Raw genomic sequence first — 21,470 nt, 5'->3', positions numbered from 1 at the left:
CGTGGGTGTCGTAAGAGGCGACTAAGGGAAAAATAACAACGGAGAATGGGCAGCAGCATATTTCGTTAAGAACACACTTCTTACTGCGATGGCCCACCCGCCTGCCAAGCGTGGCGATTATGGCATAAAAAAACCCAAAATATGACAGACACGGTCACTCGTCGAATCCAACTCGGATGGGCAGCGTTCGGGAAGCTCCGTAAAATCTTCTCGTCCCAAATACCGCAGTGTCTGAAGACGAAGATTTTCAACCAGTGTGTGTTGCCAGTGATGACTTACGGTACGCAGACTTAGTCGCTAAGTGTGGGCCTTATGAGAAAGCTCACGTTCGCTCAGAGGGCAATGGAGAGAGCTATGCTCGGAGTTTCCCTGCGAGATCGAATCAGAAATGAGGAGATCAGTAGGAGAACCAAAGTAACCGACATAGTCCAAACGATTGCGAAACTTAGGTGGCAGCGGGCAGGACACATAGTTCGACGGATAGATGGTTGTTAGGCCAGTAAAGTCCTCGAATGGCGACCACGTACCGGAAGACGTAGTGTTGGCACCCATCAAGATGGACCGACGATCTGCTCAAGATCGCCGGAATTCGAAGAACGAGGGCAGCGCAGGACCGATCGTCGTGGAAATTTTTGGGGGAGGCCTTTGTGAGAAGCAGTGGACGTCTTCCGGCTGATGATGACTATGATAATGATGTAGTAAAACTTTGTAAAAAGAATACTACAAGAAATAAGAAAGACACGGGGATCACATATCCATAATTTCAATGTAAAATAACACGAAGCGTATGTTACAAAATTTTAAAGATGCCACGCACACAAGCATGTAATAGTTGCCGTAATAAAAATAATCTATTGTTCTTAGGTAGTGCGGTATCTTGTATGAAGGCAACGAAGACCAATCCTTAATTTAAGTGTAAAGTAGTAATTATCTTTAGCTGAGTAAAAAATATTTGTTTGTACCGAAAGTATTACTTACAGTTAATTAAATTAAATTTAACAATATATCGTACCGTATGAGTAGATTATTAAAGGTTAAACCTAATGTTATTTTCGGCCTCTGTCACGCTGGAGTTAAAATAGGGCAAGGTAAACATTATCACTTTCACTATTCAATGTATTCAATTTATAACAAAATTTTATTACATTTTGACTGTTCACATCTGATGTATTTCAATGATAGGCAGACATGAGTAATTCCCAAAACTCTCCAATAATCATACCAAGTGTGAAAGAAAACAAAAGAAGAAATATATTTCTAACTATTCATCATTCTCTCTCACACCAGCAAAAATTTTGAATTTTTTATCCTTGCATGCAATGTTATTCTACTTTCCTCCACTTGATCTGTATGTTCCTGTACGACGTTCCTGAGGACATTTTAAAAATGTTGCGTTACATATTACTATATGTAACGCAACGGAACAGTGAAAGAATTAGTCAAATCGGTTCAGTAGTTGCCGAGCCTATTCAATGCAAACAAACAAACAATCAAATCTTTCCTCTTTATAATATTAGTATAGATAAGAGATAACAGATCGGGTAATAAATTATAATAGTAGTATTTTTTACGCAATTACCTTATGTAAAAATAAAGTTACAATAACAATTACAAGCGTTTTAATCCTACAATGTGTATCAAAGAAAATACTTATGATGACCAGTTTAGTAAAAGAACGGCATTCCTTACGCTTCCCTGATACCACAGACCGTCTAGGCGGGTATCCGCTAGTGCATACCTATTTTCTAGAAGTTTCACATTTAATAAATAGCTTTAATAGATAGCTGTGTATTCGTAACCGATATCGGCATTGTTTAAATTTTCTGATATTATATTATCGGAGTTGTCGATTGTCACTGAAACGTTTCAAATATTGCGCCTTAAAAAGTATTTTGCAAATTTGCGGGCAAGTAACTCTACCGGTCTAAGCGCAGCAGAATTTCCTAATTTTCTAAATTCCAATATCTTATCTTTTGAGCACAAGTTCAATATCCCAATTTCAACAGGATATTGAAATTTGTATCAAACAATTTATGAGACTAGGGTGCACAAATGCACAGACGAAATGACAAAATCTAAAAACTATGGGCTAGTTTTGTAATATTTATTTTTTTACATAATTTTTAGTTTTATTTTATTATTTTTTATATAAATAGTGTTACTGATTAAGTCATATGTAAATAAAACTAAAAATATCATAAATATTGATAAGATTTTAATTAAATAACATAATTAGTTCACTGTCCATCCGAATTGTAGATACAGTTTTCTTTAAATTCTACAAACTAGAGACTATTTAATACTCAATATATTGCCTAAAATCGATAAAAAAATAAGAGACACTTCCTGGGAATGAATGCCGCTAACTCTAGGAAATGCCTTTTACTAATGAGCATAGCTCATAGCATAGAGCATAGCATAGTAAGAGGGTTTTTCATTCATTCTATTGTTTTTTTTTTATTTGCTTGGCTGCACTTTGCTATTTAATTCAGTCATGTTCGTTAAACATTTTTCTACTTTAATCTGATATTTTTAATATAATAATTATTTATTCAATGTTTTAATTCAAATTTTAGTTTAGTTTCATGAACATGGCTTGAATTTTTTTTGGTATATTTTGAACAATAAAAAAACGTCTTAATTAATAGAAGTAGGTTAATCAAATCTAAAAGTAGGTACCTACCTGGTAAATAATCTGAATTATATTACATTAATTCATTCTGCTTATTAGGTTGGTACCTAGGCACAATAATATTGCCTATCACTAAACGCAATTTTACCTTATCGTATGTTTTACATATTATTAGTGTGCATACTATAGTCTACACTAATGTTTTGATTAAAACATTATTACATAGAATTTTATGTTATAGTCACGTTTATTTAATTTGTTATTTTTAACTAAGTCACCACAGCGTTGGTGGTGTAATGGTCAGCATAGTTGCCTTCCAAGCAGTTGATCCGGGTTCGATTCCCGGCCTACGCACATCTTTTTATTTGTTTTATTTTTTCGTTACTCAGTGTTTAATTATTCACAGAAACCGTGAAAACATAAAATATCTTATTTTAATTACCTTACACTATTATTTTTAAATCTTGCGATAACATTCTTAAGTTTACCTTTAAAATAAACAGCTGACGGCAATTACTATATCGCTAACGTAAATGTAAACAAAAATAACATTGGACAAAATGTATTTTTTTGAACATATTCGAAATATAGCTGTACCGGTGATACCGGTGAACGTAATTTGACCTTGCTGGTTAAATACCGACAAAGTAACTGTATTGTAAGGTTTTCACAAGTGTTTCTTGTTACGATATCTTTTATCATCTTTATCTGATTATATTGAACGAGCATATCTGGTCTCAAATTCAAATTCGAATTTCTTTATTGGTACCAAAAGTATTACATGACATAATTGGTTGGAACCTTCTTTTAGAGAAAACCTGTGTAAGAAGTTCCCGCTCTTCCATATCTAGAATCATTTAGTAGGTACCTACTAAATAATGATAGAGCACGGCAATACTTCAAGCCGGCCCACATTTTAGCGCTCTACAAAGCGCAGGTCCGGCCACACATGGAGTATTGCTGTCATCTCTGGTCTGGCGCACCCCAGTATCAGCTCGATCCATTTGACCGCGTGCAACGCAGAGCAGATCGAATTGTGGGGACCTAGCGCTCTGTGAACGGCTGGATCACTTGGCGTTGCGTAGAGACGTCGCTTCATTGTGTGTCTTCTACCGCATTTATCACGGGGAGTGTTCCGAAGAGCTGTTCAACCTGATTCCTGCCGCCGAATTTCACCTTCGCACGACACGCCACAAGTTACGATATCATCCCCACCACCTGGATGTGTGGCGGTCCTCCACAGTGCGGTTTTCAAGGAGCTTTCTTCCTCGCACTACGAAGCTGTGGAATGAGCTTCCTTGTGCGGTGTTTCCGGGACGATACGACATGGGTACCTTCAAGAAAAGCGCGTACACCTTCCTTAAAGGCCGGCAACGCTCCTGTGATTCCTCTGGTGTTGCAAGTGTGGGCGGCGGTGATCACTTAACACCAGGTGACCCGTACGCTCGTGTGTCCTCCTATTCCATAAAAAAAAAACTAACACGGTGTGGGTGTGTGTGTGATGATGTGTGTTTATGCGTTTGTGTGAGTAAGTGTGTGTGTGAATGTGTAATGAGTTCGCTAATATAATATTGTGCGTAAGCTTTATAAATAAATATAGAATAAAGTTCTTACGAATTTATAGTGATAAATTAATACATACTATAGAGTATGCAGATATAAACAATTTTTTTTTTGTTTACTTTAAAATACATAAAAGGACTTTCGTCTCCTCATAGTTTTTGGTCATTATCCATCGTGTTACAACTGTTTTACAGTCATAATAATGTTTCGGATATATGTTTACGTATTTATTAACAATGTTGAAAATTCGTGTAGATTTATTTAAGAATTTTTTGCACAAAAGCAGATTTAGTTAATGAACTTATAAATATCCTGTCACTTCTTCTTTTGGTCTTAACATTACTATCATAAGCTAAATGTTTATGCACTTTTAGAATTGTCAGTACTATGTATAATTTCCTTACAGTTAATAGTTGATTTTCTTCATATAGCTTTTCTGTAGAAAATCTATTTGTCTTAAAATACATTACCTCGTCGTGATCTTTCGGTTTCAATAAATTCAGTTTTAGCTGCAGCTCTCCAAATTGGAATACAATAACCCATAATGGACTGGGCCAATGCAATATATATTTTATTAAAAATTTCTAATGAAGCTACGTGTCTTAGATTCTTAAAAATATATACGCATATCAATTTGTGAGTACCACGATAGTATTTGATCATCATAGCTCCGTAACAGTTACAATTGTTAATATTCTTTACAATATCACATACATGCAATTTAATAATAAAATCTTTTCTGGGTTGGCTTCTCTTATACTTGCTGTAGCACATATAATTAGTTTTGAGAGTATTTAGCGTCAATAAAATAGTTGCAAACCACTGGGCTAATTTGGCCAAGCCAAGCTCTGTATCATTACGAAGAGATTTCCATGTTCTATTTGAGAAAACTACTACGGTATCATCTGCGTAAGAAACATTTTTTGTACTACCTAGGTTCATTTTACGCAAGTTGTTAATATATATCAAGAATACGTCCTCGGTCCCAATATAATCCCTTGTGGTACGCGATAGGCTATACCATACCATTTACTAAGACATTCTGTTATTAAGATGTAGAGATGTGTTTCTGATACCAAAGCTTTCTACTTTCAGTATAAGAGTAGGAACATGAACGATATCGAAAGCTTTTTTGAGATCTAGATAAACAGCAAGACATTTTTTCCCTTGATCTAGTTCATTGACAATAAAGGACGTTAAAGCTATGACAGCATCTTCAGTAGATCTTCCATTACGAAAACCATATTGTGAGTCAGATAATATTATGTTGTAGTTATTTAGGTAGCTCAGTAGACTTTTGTCTATTATTTTCTCTATTATTTTCGATATTGCTGGTAACACTGAAATTGGTCTGAAGTTTTTTACATCGTTAACGTCAACTCTGTTATATGCAGGAGTTATAATAGAATTTATTTCTGAGTTGGCTGTAATGTTTTTGTTGGATTTTCTAACCGTTTAGGTATTTGAAAGATATAAAATAGTTTAAATATTTATTTTATTTAACGACAGACCGACTAGAAAGCAACAAATAAGAAACATGACCATGTATTGATGGTAACCTTTCATTAAAACTGCTTCTTTAACTTAAGCTTAAACAAATATTCAAAGTGTCATGTTGAATTTACTAGCAGTTGAGGAGTTCCCTCGTGAACAGACAGCCCTATCTGCAGCTGCAGTTCATGGTGAAGATCGTGTTTGGCAAACGAAAATAAGACAATTGAAAAATTAAATTTATATTTATTATTTTATTTAAATTTATATACAATTATTCGCGTCCATACTACCTACTAATATGGAGATCCCTCGTAAGGTGACAATCATCACTGCATCTGCAGTTCGTAGTAAAAACGTGATTAGATATCAAACCTAAACTAACCTACAAAATTTCGTTGAAGAGATAATTCATTTTTTCTTTTAAGTAAAATATTTATTTAATCAAAATAATTAACATTATTATCTACATTTCTGCCATCTAATAGGAAGGTCATATATGCCTTTGCGATAGAACTTCGCGTAGAAAACGACACTGGCGAATACGGAGTGTGACGAATTCTAATTGCACCTAGAGAGTTAAAACGGTTCCTCGTGGTGTATGAGGTCTCGCGATATCATGGGGCAATAATGATGAATATCGATTCATGAGTCTGGGCTGTTTCACTGCTAGTATTTCTATCGTTGTTCGGAATTCGGCACAGAAGGTATCGATCGGATCATCATCAGATCGGAGAAAACTATAGTGAATTACTCCATGCTGAGACCACCAAACAGTTACCATTACCTTTTTATTGGTAAGATTTGCTTTAAGACACTGTTGCGTCTTTTGACTTGGGTCTCAGCCATTGTATTTTTCGCTTATGGTTATCGTAAAGGATGCACTTTTCATCGCAGGTTCATTCAGATATTCCATCATCTCTGTATCGATACAACGAGGCAACACAGCTTTCTGCAGATCAGTCACCATTTCTCATATTTATTTTATTTTATTGATTTGACGGAAATCAATGGTTTTGGTGAGGTAGCGTCAAATCAGGCCGCTAAGTATCTATTATTTTTCTACATTTTCCAGGATGCACTATGCGTAGGATGCGTATCAATTGCAGTAGTAGGTATATGTGTAAGACCTATCACAAAGGAGCGCAATTTTGATGTCGGTCAAATTTTTGTTCTTTTTTATATACAATTTGATGAAAAACAGGGTTTACACTCGTTTGAAAGTGCGAAAGTACGGTAGTATTTTGTATGTACGGTAAGAATGACCCCTGGACGTTATTACGGTATATTTTAAATCTAAAGAAGTAACACACAACAATTTTTTACAAATAATAAAATTTATTTTCATTTCCAACCAAATCTTAGAGTATAATCAAAGACGAGTGCCTAAAGTTACTTCATAATTAATATTTAAGATCCAACGATTTAAGAGCGCTGCGTGTGTCTCGAACTTTATTGTCTTTTTGTATTAAAAACATTTAATTTGTATCACATAAAACAGGGCTGGCAACAACGTTACAGACATCACAACTTTATCACAATATAAAATATAGCTAACTATTTATATTATTACTACTATTAATTCATAGACACTTAACAATGTAGGCAGTGGCAGTGGGCAGGGCACATAGTTTAACGGACAAACCGCCGTTTTGGCAGTAAAATCCTCGAATGGCGACCACGTACCGGCATACACAGACCACTAGGTAGGCTCCCAAAAGATGGAAACGGAAAATGTTGGATGAGGGCAGTGCAGGTCCGATCGTCGTGGAAATCTTTGAGGGAGGCCTTTGTCCAGCAGTGGAAGTCTTCCAGCTGATGATGATGATGATATTAAGTTGACACTTGTACGAGTGACAGGCGGACTGTGATGTGCTTGAGGCAGTCTGGCCCTGTGCATTTCGTGGAATGATAAACTTGAGGTCATTTTGTGATGCTTAATATAATGTGGGTAGTCTGCTTGTTCCTGTACATATCCCCATAAATAAGTGAGAATCTAAGTACGGCATAAACTTTTTACAATCATGATCAACACAGACCTTAAGAAACAGATATATTGGCGAAAGGATTTACAATTCCAACTAACCAGTTCTCAGGTCTACGGTCTACCGCATGCAATAATGCAAATTTTTTGTTGATTATAAAATATATATTATGATAATTACCTAGTTACAGTTTTTATATTACAGAGTATAATATATTAGTAATATAAAATGGTCTGGTCACAGTGAGATACCGCGAAGAGGTATTTATTGATCCATAAATAGTTCACGAACAAAATATACATTATTTTCTTATCCATAATTTATGCATTACTGTTATAGAAAATATATTGAGAAAAAAGCATCCAGATTTTAAAAAACACAAATCACAGCCGAGTATGTCCACGATTGGACGGCTATTTCATAGTTATATAAATGCGACAATAATAACTGTGCTAACAAATTGTGGTAAACCATTAGGTATACCTTCCTATAGATTTCCATATGAATTCCTGTATCAGGGAATCACGGGCTATTTACCCCAACTCGAAGACCACTGTGTACCTATCTATATATGTGGGTTGGACGGATAATCTTCTCATCCCAATTCCTCAAGGAAGTTATCAAACCTCTGAAGTCCCTCTTGACCTCGGGGAGTATCCGGCACAGTAAAACACAGGGCACTGTCGGTGATACCTATACTAACCAGATAAAAACAATAAAAGAATATCGAAAAAGAATAATCTAGACCAGGGGTGCTCAAATAGTAGATCACGACGTGTCGATAGCGAGTGCTTTTTTAGTCGATCTTGAGAAAAAAATCCGATAGAGAACTATTCACAGATTTTTTTTAGGTAACTAAAATCGGTAATTACGTACCATCTTATGAAAAGTATACTCAGGACATGTGTGTCAGTGTCATGCAGATTCAACAGCCAAAGTCACTCTTTAGTTAAGTTAAGAACTTTAGACACTAAAACGCGTTTGTTGTGTAAGAACCAATAAACTCGCAGTTTTGAATAGTTATGAGTTTTTTTCATTCACATTCCAGAGCAGACCCACATTTACCTTGACAAAAAAAATGCATATTATTATGCGCAAAACTAATATCTATGTCATCGTTACACTCTACCTAGACGACAATTCTTCATCACACATACTTGAAGCCTTTCAGAGTTGATCGACCGTAACCTACAATTTTGAGGTAGATCGCCAGCAGTTCAAGCTTGAGCACCCCTGATCTATACAACAGTAAAAAACTTTATTGCTAACGACATAATATGCTAAAGGGTAGTCCCAGCGGTTGTGTCGCTAACAATACTGAGATAACAATTATGAGTCAAGGATACCTTCATCCTTACTTACTTATAAGAGAGTAGAAGCAATTGATTTATTTCTGGATTCGCAGCTTTTAATTTTCCATTCCTGATTTTGTAAATATCATAAAATATCATAGAAATGGCGAATCAGGGTTTCTTAACTTAATTCAAATCTATTGCGATTTTTTTTCTCCTATTGACACCGGCACCGTACCTACCTACTGCGTTCCTCCTATACACTAATCCCTCCTATAACGCGTTTTTATATTACGCGATTTCCATATCTCGTATGACTATTTATGTATGTATTTCTGTACTGTGAAATTTATAATGATTTGCACAGTTCATAATAAGCTTCGCGTTGCTTTGCACGTGTGTTAATTGCGTTATTACAAAATTAAATTATTTTATTTAAGTTGTGTGTTAAAACCTTAATAAAATAGTAAAACTCGGCAAACACTTGAAAAAACTTGAAACGAATTTTGATTAATTATATTGTTATTACAAATTACGACTTCGTAAAAACACGTTATAGGCAAAGACTCCTATAACGCATAAACACTGCGTTATAGGGAAGTGTTTCTGTATTTATATTTATCACCTATCAACAGACTGTTTCAGTGAAACGAGATACAGAACAATGATTATATCTAACAGATCAATATTGTAAGATGGTCCCATTATTGAGTTATAAAATATCCTAATCTATAGCTAAAGATCTGAACGACGAAACAGCAGGCGTGTTGTTTGATTTCTTCTTTTCAATTGGCAATGCTTTCCAGAGGTCGTCACTTTTTAGTTCATCTCTGCAATAAAAGATATAAATATAGCGATATATTACGATATTTATTTTCTATTAGATGTAGAGCGAGCAAGGTCCTCTATTCTAGTTGATAAAGCTCCCAGTGGGAGGCTCCTTTACACATGATGCGGGCTAGATTAATTTAATTTATTATTTATTCAATTATATAAAATACTGAAGTAGATTCATAAAAAAATTCAAGAATACTACGATTTGACTGTTTAAATAGTCAAAAATTGTTTTCATTTAAATACTCTTTAAATGCCATAAAATAAATATATTAATGATTTGAAGACTTATTTAAATTCATAAATATAGATTGATTCTAAAAAGTCTTACCGCCACTTCATCAGTAATGATTCAGTGTTTTTGGCCAGTTCTTTCATAGATGGCCGAGTACCTCCAAAGTCCTCTGGCAAGTCTTCTTTGTCAAAATACTTGAATATAGTTGTTGAATTTGGAGTATGAAAGTGAATCTGGGAAAAATATTTCGTTATTAAGTATTTTCTATATAGATATACAAATGCATAGAAACATGAAGAGTAGGTAATCTAAGTAAGCTCTCTATAAGATATTTTTTAATACATAATATTATACACAAGTGCTGACCCGGCTAACGTTGTTCTGCCATATAAATTACCCCTCGCCCGCTCATTGTATCAATCGTCAGATTATGTAATGAAATGTAATTGACTAAATTATATGTATTGCGAAAATATAGGTAGGTATTTCTAAATAAAAAAATATATATTCCGGATAAGTAGTCACTAAGATACCATATAGTAAAATCATCTCTGAAACACGTCGCGTCGTATGGCGGAAGCACTATTTCGATCGGTATATTAGTTTTCGCAGTATAAGTTATAACCCAACAGAAACAACAGCACTCCATTTATAACTACTGAAACCCCTTTATAACGCGATAGAGTGGTTCAGCGTTAATGGAAAACGGGTTAGAGAAATATTACCGTATAACGCGATTTTTAGACTCGTAATTGGAAATAATAATAGTAATAATAATAAATCACAATTCGTAACAAGTATTTCCAATTGTTTGCCTAGTTTTACTATGTTATTAAGGTTTTTAATACACCAATTTAATAAAATAATTCAATGTTGTAAAAACACGATTGCTAATTATGCACAACTGTACAAATAATATAAATTCCACAGTACAGAAATAGGTAAGTATATATACACTACTGGACTATTGCCATCGCGTTATTAAGTGTTATAAGCGTACGTGATAGGGGAGATTACTGCATATAGATATTTAATGATTTTTTATTGCTGGTAACGCGATTAATACCTTTTATATTTGGTTCCACATTAAAAGTAATGAGCGGGTATTATTTTTTCTTGTGAATGTTTTTTTTTATTATTTTTCATCCATATTATTAACGGCTGATGAGTTCCATAGCTACATCTTGAGTAACATTAGCCATATGTCATACATGTGCAGTTCTTCTGATGACCGATAAAGAGTTGCATGATGAGGAGCTTACCCTGGTTGTTGGTATAGATCATGCTTAACATAAAAATAAATTGACTTCGGAACTGAACCAAAACCTTAAACATATAATAATGTTTCACGAAATAAGACAAGACGAAGGACAAAAGACATTCCCTTTAGTATTTAAATGATTTGATATTTTATTCATGCATTGTTCCAGGCGTTTGACATGTGAAATTAAATTAATTATTTTTTATTGGAAGTACCATGTCTAAATTACTTATGGAAAGTAATAGAATTCTTCAAACACAACATTCATACTGCGAGCTGTTTCTGCTGCGTTAGTTCCACGCTGGAACTTTTAGTTGTAACTTACTTTAAAAGATGTCTTTACATGGGATTTGCACCTGTAGCAGTACAGAAATTAGGTAAAAGTCTTTTGTAAAACAGCAAATCTTAATTTTATTAATAATAAAATTATTGTAAGTTATAAAAAACCTAAGCCACACCATATATAAATTAATAATAAGCGACACTACCTGGTAACGCCAAGTGTCCAAATAACACAACCTTTTCCTTAACCCCTTACACCTTTATCCTAGCAATTTAGCCGGTACAAGTTAAGAATAAACCGCGAGCCGCGACATCTATGGTCGTATGGCTTAACACACATTCCGTCAAGTAACCGCACGCGAAGGTTGAGCTCCCGCAACATTTAAGCATAAATCCAGGAAATCCTCAATTCCTGTTGATTTGCCGCCGTGAGATCGTAGTGATTTCTTCGTTAAGTGTCCTGCGATATATATATTGTGGTTCGCCAGCACACTCAGGCGAATATAGAAGAACCCAGGATCTTGCAGAAGAGGTGAGTACCGGCTATTCCCTTTACTTCAATGATTCCTGTTCTGTTCACCTGAGTACCGCCCCTCTTATTAATACAGTCCACTTTAAATTCCCTGGCGCAACCATATTTGTGGTCCTTCGAGCCGGATTTGAGGCTTTTAGAATTTTATAGTTTAGGTTATGTACCTACCGCATTAAATCATACCGCGTTACAGCCGGTTATCGGCAATTATTCCGCATAAAACATTATAACCGCCCTATTGAGTACATTAATTAGGTCTCAATTAGTGATTTAAATAAGTTAATTTGATTAAATATCTATAGATTTCTTTAAAAGTTACAACTACATATATACAGTATGTAGCATAAATAAATGTTTATTGTACGATATTACATTGTAATCCATATCTTTATTAAAAAAGAGACCGCTGAGTTTCTTCTCAGGTCTGAGGCCGTCTATATTGAATGGGTGGTAGTTTGTGACGTTCAATAAGTGATTTTAAATCCAATTTAGAATAAAAATATTTGAATTTGAAAGATACGTACACAATGAATATTTTATTAATCATATGTTCTACCTTTTAAATCACATGAGAAATAGAATTTTATACAACTTGTGTTCTCGCATATATGCAAAAAATAATTTAACGGTTTCAGCTCAGCCGTTTCATCCATTCGAACGCACTCTCCGAGAAGAATTTATTAATTCGTTATAACATATTAGTTTGAGACTAGTTCAGCGTCAGAAGATTGACTAATTATCCGAAAACAAAACTAAGCAACTCACCAAGTCAGTCAACTCCTTCTTGAGCAATGGCTTCATCAGTCCAAATATTTTATCAATGACGGTCGGAGCGTTGATTACGTGAATCTGTGTCAGTCTTACGGGTATCGCTTCCTGGAAATAGTTTTCTATTTAATAGAGAAATCAACTGAGATATACTCTTGATGTCCTACAAACTTGTCGGGTTTGCATTAACTTTATTTCGAGGAGTGTTCCGAAGAGCTGATTGGCATTTCGTTGCCTGTCACCTTACTCTACCTTCGCATGATGCGCCACAAACTTGGATGTCATTGTCAACATCCGAATCCGAACCGTAGTGCGTTTTTCAAGGAATTTTCTACGAGCTTTCTTCCAATAACTACAAAGCTGTGGAATGAGTTTCTGCTGAAGCTGTTGATAGGACATGGGTACATCCAAAAAAAAACGCGTATTCCTTTAAGGCCGGCAACGCTCCTGTGATTCCTCTTGTGTTACAAGATAATGTGGGCGGCCACGATCACTTAATACCAGGTGACCCTTACGCTCTTTCGCCCTCCTTTTCCTTAAAAAAAACGTTAGTAGAAAAAATTCTGGTGCGGTGTTTCAAGAAAGACATGAAACCTTCAAAAAAGCGCGTACAACTATGCTTCCTCTAGGGCTGGAAAAGAGTGTAGGCGGCAGAGATTACATGCCACAGGGCCGTACGCTCGCTCGTGCTCTTTCACATAAAAAACAGGGCTGAATTCACACACCTTGCTACAGTATTGTTGTGTGCAAAGACCAGGGACGCACCTATCGCCGTATCTGTCGTATCCATTATATACGCACTTACGCACATACTCCCATTCCTATACACATACCCCCGGGTCACGGGGGCCCCCGACGTGCGTAAGCAAAAATTTAAAAATTTTGGTGCTTGCCGAAAAAAAAGGCAGGGAGAGTGTTTATTAAATTTGTTTTGTTTGGAAAAAGTGACAGAATATGATTTTTCTTTGTGAGAAATGTTAACCCTTCATAAGGCCAAAGATTTCTCCCCAAGCAATTTTTTATACGGGGCCCCACCAAGGCACGCTACGACACTGGCCAAGACGACATTGGTAGATTAAGTTCTTAGTTGTTAAATGAAACCATTCAATTTGGGCTCAAAATCTAAAGTACCAGCCAACGAAAATAAACGTTTTCAAACTATTAAGGTTATTGTCCTTATCATTTGTATACTATTTTCAGATACTTTAATAAAAAATTTTTTTTACACACGTAATATATTATTTTAATTTTTTAGACATTTTTTTTAAATTTGTTTGATTATGAGTCAGCATTATAAAATACATACAACTCTCAAATTTTCACCCATCTACGATCAACAGTTACTTTTGTATCGCAATTTTAATATCGGCAATACAACGTTTGCTGGGTCCGCTAGTATATTATACAATTAATAGTATGTATATCAGTGGTAGAGTTGTGGTCCTGTTTGTTATCTGTTTAGACAAAGAATTAAGTGTTAAGTGGAACCTAATGCTCGACATCATCCAGCTAGGAGGATCCGGATTACATAACATATTAGTGGGTAAACTTCTATTTGTTGAATGCAATTACTAATTGTGTCAGTAATCACGATCATCATGTTCAAATTCAAATTCAAAAACACTTTATTCATGTAGGTCACGGAAATGACACTTATGAATGTCTAAAAAAAATGCTTCTTATTGAATTTACCGCTACTTCATAAAGGGTTGAGCTGATGTGAAGAAGTAGCAAGAAACTCTTTGCCACTCTTACAATCTTACAAATCATTTCAATTACAATATATGCAAAGTGACGCACCAAAAATATTCAAATGTCAAAAACTGAAAGGCTTACACGAGTAAGTCAAAAAAAGTAAATTAATACTTATAAACACAAGAGTTATTGAGTATAGTAGATGCATCAATCCACACATACCATAAATAAATAGAGGCGAAGCATCCTTAAACAAACAATGAATTCAAGCCGTAAAGGTCGATGCATTCAATATAAAATTTTTATTGAATAAGGCGTTACTTTGCGGAAATCCATAATTCAATATACGATAATTTATATTTAAACAGTTAATTCTTTATTACTTTTTATGGTATAATTTATATTATTTAAACACTATTCAAACTAATTTGTTATGTATATTACAACCATTGTAAAATAGTCTATTTGATTGAAAAGAGTGGCTGTTGTGTTTCTTGTATGTTCTTCGAGCTCAACTTTTTACTTACATATGGTTAATTCGGTAATTTAAAAGGAATATAGTGACGATTGAAAAGCGCTTAGTTTAAGCCTAATTGAATAAGCTTTATTTGACTTTGACTTTGAAACTGGTAATATCAATAAAAACCTTATTAAAAATGTATTGGTCTATGTTATATGTTACACATCTATGTGCAATATTGAAAATTATATTACGGATGATTTGTGAATGTGATTACAAAAACAGTTTTTCAAATCGGAATATTTCTTTTTCTTTGAAAAATGTATGAGAATATCATACCTACCCTCATTTTCTATTATTATCTATATTTATATAAGAGATTTCCACGTATATAGTCACTCATCACGATATCTCTGGAACTATTAGAGCTAAAGACTTGGAAATTGGTAGGAATATTCTTTTCACCGAGTAGAGGTCAGCTAAGAACGGATTTTACGATCATCCGAAATCCACCATACGATACGAAAATCCACCCCCACGAGGTTTTTTTTTTATAATGAACAGAACAACGTCTGTCGGGTCAGCTAGTACATAATATTGACTAATTGATATTGGTAACTTACTATGAAATAATCATATTAATGAAGATTATATATAGAAATTTGATATATTTTTTTTATACTTTATTGATTTTGGGCCCAAGTTAGTACAAAATATGAATGGTCTCCTTTTGACTAGAAATTTGTATCAATTTTAAATGTTACCTCTTGATATTTTGACAGTTTTCTTGCGTGAGACAAGTTGAACTTTGTGATGAACTTTAAGCTTATATCGTGTGCATCTAGTACGACCACGTCAGCATCAGGAAGATGGCATGAATCCAGAAAGTAGGCATCGGTAGAGAGAAAGAAGAACTTCGCATCTAAAAGATAATCGTACTTTACTAGTCCTGGATCATCCAACTGCCAAAGCCAAAGGCATCTGTTTTTTGATATGTTAATTTGAGCCACGTTACTGAAAATAGATGAAAATAATATTTACATTTGAAAATAGTATTCTATATTTGGCAACTATTGAACAAGCAATTTTAGTACAGTATATATACCTGTAGGTACTATATTTATAATATTTTATTTTTTCTAACACATTTCTTTTATTGACTAGAATCGACATTCTTGTGAAAAAAAACCGTTTTCTGGGTAAATGTAGGTAACTACAGTTACTTAGGACAAAAATTGTGTTAGGAATCTATTACTTGGAAAAAATATAAATGTGTCACTTATTTACTGTACTATCAGCAGCTTTACTGCTCACGAATTCAAAAATATAACTATTAATTATTTTATATACCAGTTCTCTCTGTTACCAAATTTAAAAGCTACCAATTACTTGTATACAAACTTGAAGTCCATGTAAACAAACTTTTCTTTATAAAGACAATTATGTAATTAAAATGATAGAAACCGAGCAACTGATTAAAAAGTTAAAATATTTTGAATCGTATATTTTAAGACTCATAGTGCAGGACGAAAATCTTGGCAGTCCACAAAAGTGAGTGACCATCGCCACTATTGGCTATTGCAATACCAGAAGAGAGTTGTTTAGGTATCTTCTTATAAATTAAGCGAGAACCTACTTATTAGAGTTAAGGTCACAGCAGTGTACCCGCGACGTGTAACACAGCGCTTATTATGTAGGCTTACAGAGATGAGCACTCTTCGAAAGACCTTGTCCACTTACAAAGAACACCGGCGAATGAAAGACTACGAAGTCTCCCATCTCTTTCACTCTCTTCTACTCTTCCTCGTTCCTTTCACAGCTTTCTTTCGCCGTCGTTCGGTATATGTGGACCCGACATAACCAGCCTCGAAGTAAAACATAATATTTTGCAATAATTCCCACAATACTTACATCCAACTCAAAACACTTTGCATTTGTTGTGATAAAGGGTCTCTATTAGTGAGCAGCTCTGGTGCTAATGTCCTTAAATTGCAGAACAGTTCTAGGGCACCCTTCGCTCTTTCAATGTCGTAGTAGCAACTGTGCACGAATCGCAAGAGCATCTTGTCTTCTGTAACATTTAAAATATATTCCGATTATTAGATCAAATACAAGGCTGCGAAGAAGCTGTAAAACATCAATCTTCTAAATCAAACCAGCCGAACTATAGGTACGGCCATTGAATCCTAATACGTATTTTATTTGTGAAAATAAGGGGGCTAGACGAGCAGGACGTTGAGCTGATGATCATAGATACGCCCTACCCATAACAATACAGTACCGATTCGGATATTAAGACCCAAAAATACAGGGCGGCACTACAACTGCGCTTGTCACCTTGAGACATAAGATGTTTGCCCAGTAATTTCACTAGCTGCGGCATCCTTCAGACCGAAACACAGTACTTACATATTACTCCTTCAAGGCAGAAATAGGCAGCGGTGTGGTACCCATAATCTAGCTGGCATCCTGTGCAAAGGAGCCTCCCACTAGCATACACATATAGACACCTAAAGCGTAATTAGCATTTCTCATTTTATAAACTTTGAAAGACTGTGTTAACACTATGCTCTTATTCATAATAATCTGCTAACTTAAAGCATTGCTAATTCTCACTCTGTCTTCTTCTATTGACTCCTAAAAAGCACTCCTAAGCGGCTGTTTAAAGTTAGCGGACCATTATGAATAAGGGGGTATGTTTATGAAAAAAAAACAATTATTATAATTAATTACGTAGTAGAGAGAAACAAGTCAACAAAGACGGATACAAGATAAAGATTACAAGATTTAAAAAATTCGGACAATTATTAAGACAGTATGAAACATTATTAATACTGAAGTGGTAGAGTTAACACAAATAACAATAAAGATATGACCTTAAAAATGTAAAGAGTACAGAAATTAATGATAAAAATGAGGTAGCTCGTGTTTTTGAAACGTTTTTTGCTGACATAACGAGTAAAGTTACCTTGACTCGTGCAACTAAAGCTGAATGTTTGCTACAGATATCGCTTAAAATATGGCTACTACTGACTCTGAACTTCATTTTGAACATGTGTTTTATTTTATTTTATTTTCGAGTGAGGAAAAGGGTTATTGTCAACTGCAATACCGTTCGTCAATGATAAGTTTCGTGTCTCTGATGTGGGATATGCGCCAGCTTGAAAAGAAAGTGGTATCGCTTTTAGATACTGCATCTGGTATTTGATTTCACAAAGTTAATAATAATAATAATCTTTATTTGCATTTGAATAAGGTCAGTTTTACAATCGATCTTATTTTATTTAGATTATATTTCTCTTATTCTACCTGCAAGGCATGCAAATATATGCAGTATAAACTCTTATTTTATACAAAATTGAACCTAACCATTAAGTATTATAAACTAAGCAATACAATTATAACTGTAATAAAACAGCAATATTCATGTCAAATTTTATATGTAAATTTTCCTTAAATTTAAATAGTAATTTATTGAATAAAATCAATTTTTTGTTAGCCATGTTGTTTTTTTTTATGGAATAGGAGGACAAACGAGCGTATGGGTCACCTGGTGTTAAGTGATCACCGCCGCCCACATTATCTTGCAACACTAGAGGAATCACAAGAGCGTTGCAGGCCTTTAAGGAAGGTGTACGCGCTTTTTTTGAAGGTACCCATGTCGTATCGTCCTGGAAACACCGCACAAGGAAGCTCATTCCACAGCTTAGTAATACGAGGAAGAAAGCTCCTTGAAGACCGCACTGTGGAGGACCGCCACACATCCAGATGGTGGGGATGATATCCTAACTTGTGGCGTGTCGTGCGAAGGTGGAATTCAGCGGCAGGAATAAGGTTAAACAGCTCTTCGGAACACTCCCCGTGATAAATGCGGTAGAAGACACACAATGAAGCGACGTCTCTACGCAACGCCAAGTGATCCAGCCGTTCACAGAGCATTGGGTCCCCGACAATTCGAGCTGCTCTGCGTTGCACGCTGTCAAATGGATCGAGCAGATACTGGGGTGCGCCAGACCAGAGATGACAGCAATACTCCATGTGTGGCCGGACCTGCGCTTTGTAGAGTGCTAGAATGTGGGCCGGCTTGAAGTATTGCCGTGCTCTATTAATAACCCCCAGCTTCTTCGAAGCCAATTTGGCTTTGCCCTCTAGATGGCCACGGAATTGGCAATCGCTCGAGATTTCGAGACCCAGTATTCCGATACTAGACGAGGCTTTAAGGGAAGTGTTGTCGAAGAGCGGTGATTTTTAGTGGTAAACGCGCAAACTTGAGTCTTCTGGGGGTTAAATTGGACAAGGTTCAACTTACCCCATTCCACGACCTTCTCGAGAGAGGACTCGATAGAAGACACAAGTTTCTCCCGGCACTGGTCGACGATTTCCCGAGAGAGACCTGCATGGCCCGTGTATACGGCATCACCAGTGCTGTCGTCTGCATAGCAATGTATGTTGGAGGTGTCCAACATATCATTGATATGCAGAAGAAACAGCGTGGGAGATAGCACACAGCCTTGGGGCACTCCAGCGTTCACGGGCTTTGGAATCGAGTAATAACCGTCGACAACGACCTGTATGCTGCGCCCAGTGAGGAAGCTGGAGGTCCACTTGCATAAGCTCTCGGGAAGCCCAAACGATGGAAGTTTTGAGAGGAGCGCCTCGTGCCATACACGATCAAAGGCCTTCGCTATATTCAGGCCAGGCCTTCCCCCTTGCTTTCAATAGCCGCCGCCCATCTATGTGTTAGGTATACCAGAAGATCGCCAATCGACCGACCATGGCGAAAGCCGTACTGCCGGTCGTTGATCAACTGGTGACCCACAAGGTATACCGAGAGCTGGCGGTTAATTATGCTCTCCATGATTTTGGAAAGCAAGGAGGTAATCGCTATAGGCCTGTAGTTTGCCGGATCCGAACTGTCTCCTTTTTTTTGGATCGGATGGACAAGGGCTGACTTCCATGAGTCAGGGACTACGCCTTTTGAATAAGAGTGCCGGAATAAACGCGTTAGCACCCGCGTCAACTCAGGGGCACACGTTCTAAGCACGATTGGAGAAATGCCATCCCGCCCGCTTGACTTCCTGACGTCCAACGAAAACAGAGCTCGCCGAACAGTTTTTTGTTTGAACTGTACTTCAGGCATGGAGCTCTGACACCGCGGGATGGTCGGCGGTGTTTTTCCGTTGTCGTCAAGAGTCGAGTTGGAGGCAAAAAGAGGGCACAGGAGATCGGCAGGATGTCATTTCTCATGTGCAACGGCGGCATGGACGGCTGGTTGAAGTTACCAAGAGCAGCTTTCGACAACGACCAGAACTTGCGTGTTCCGGTCGGGTAACTGGAAAGCTGCTCGCCAATTTTGCGACATGCTTCGATTTCACACGGGCGATTTGCCGCTTAAAAAATCTGGAGGCACGGTTATATTTCCTCTTCAGAACTTTGCAGTTCGGATCCTTTGAGCCCAGCGCCGCAATCCAAGTTCGATACGCCTGTTTTTTGCAGTCAGATGCTGCTTTAACTGACGCATCAAACCAGGGCTATGATCTGCCACTGATCGGTGCTACAGAGCTTGGTATAAAAATATCCATGCCCTGCAGTATCACATCGGCTACTGCAACGGCGCAGGCACTAGGATCATCCGAAGGGAAACAAACCTTGCCCCAAGGGTAGGATGCAAAAAAGGAACGCATCCTATCCCAATCTGCTGACTTGTAGTGCCAAACGCGGCGGGTCGCTGGTGGTCTGCGGCGTTGGCGTCGGATAGGCACTACACTCCTGACTAGGCAATAGTCGGACGTTCCGAGAGGGGCGTCGATGGTGACCTAGTAACTATCGGGATGTGTAGTCAGCAGAAGATCTAATAAGGACGGCATTTGGCTATCCACATCCGGGAGCCGCGTTGGCGACTCAACCAATTCGGACAGACCATACGCCAATGCAATGCACGTTAAATATGACGTATCGCTAGGTCGACATATCTGCGTCTCCGTAAGGAAACACAAGGCCGGCTGCGCCGTCTCAAGGTGTGGTGGTGGACGGCGTTTAAATTGGAGTGAATTCCCCTGATGTTACATTAAGCGTGGAGCGGGGTGCCGTGGTGTTGCTGCCCTGTTTGTCCTGTGAAATGCGCGGTACTGTGCCCTCCCCAGAATACGAGGGGCAGCCCGAAATGATGAATGAATCTATTCTTAAGATTATTACATGTCATGTCTTTGTTGTTGTAAGTTGCTTATGGCATAACGTTTCTGCGAAACAAGTGTTTTGGTGGCCTCTTCAAAGACTACGATTAAAAATAAGACAAATGAAATATATAGATTCTAGTTCTAATGGACAATAATTATAGCAAGTATAACAAGTTTGTCAACCTGAATGACGATTTTTAATGTTGACAACTGTGAATTATCCATTTACCTGGTATTATGTGCACTTGCTTCTTGCCTATAATT

At 36.6% G+C, this 21,470-nt stretch overlaps 1 protein-coding gene and 1 non-coding gene across 3 annotated transcripts in view; one reads left to right on the top strand and one right to left on the bottom strand.

The window, feature by feature from the left end:
* The first annotated feature begins 2,914 nt into the window (after positions 1-2,914).
* Positions 2,915-2,986, top strand: Trnag-ucc (transfer RNA glycine (anticodon UCC)). Its single transcript has one exon. It is a non-coding gene; the product is annotated as a tRNA-Gly (tRNA).
* A 2,926-nt stretch (positions 2,987-5,912) lies between these two features.
* The window catches only part of LOC126975465 (alpha-tocopherol transfer protein-like), a 35,099-nt gene continuing 19,541 nt past the window's right edge, over positions 5,913-21,470 (bottom strand). For both annotated transcript variants that reach the window (XM_050823383.1, XM_050823384.1), the window contains exons 3-7: positions 16,942-17,101; positions 15,795-16,044; positions 12,873-12,983; positions 10,129-10,265; positions 5,913-9,793 (exon numbers count right to left, since the gene is read on the bottom strand). In XM_050823383.1, the coding sequence (XP_050679340.1) occupies positions 9,688-9,793; positions 10,129-10,265; positions 12,873-12,983; positions 15,795-16,044; positions 16,942-17,101 (764 nt within the window). In that variant the 3' untranslated portion in view covers positions 5,913-9,687. The remainder of the gene's footprint in view (positions 9,794-10,128; positions 10,266-12,872; positions 12,984-15,794; positions 16,045-16,941; positions 17,102-21,470) is intronic.

The sequence above is a fragment of the Leptidea sinapis genome, chromosome 36 (genome assembly GCF_905404315.1).
Source record: "Leptidea sinapis chromosome 36, ilLepSina1.1, whole genome shotgun sequence".
NCBI classification, from domain to species: domain Eukaryota; kingdom Metazoa; phylum Arthropoda; class Insecta; order Lepidoptera; family Pieridae; genus Leptidea; species Leptidea sinapis.
Note: the sequence above shows the minus strand (reverse complement) of the source record. Positions and strands in the feature narration are given on the sequence as shown.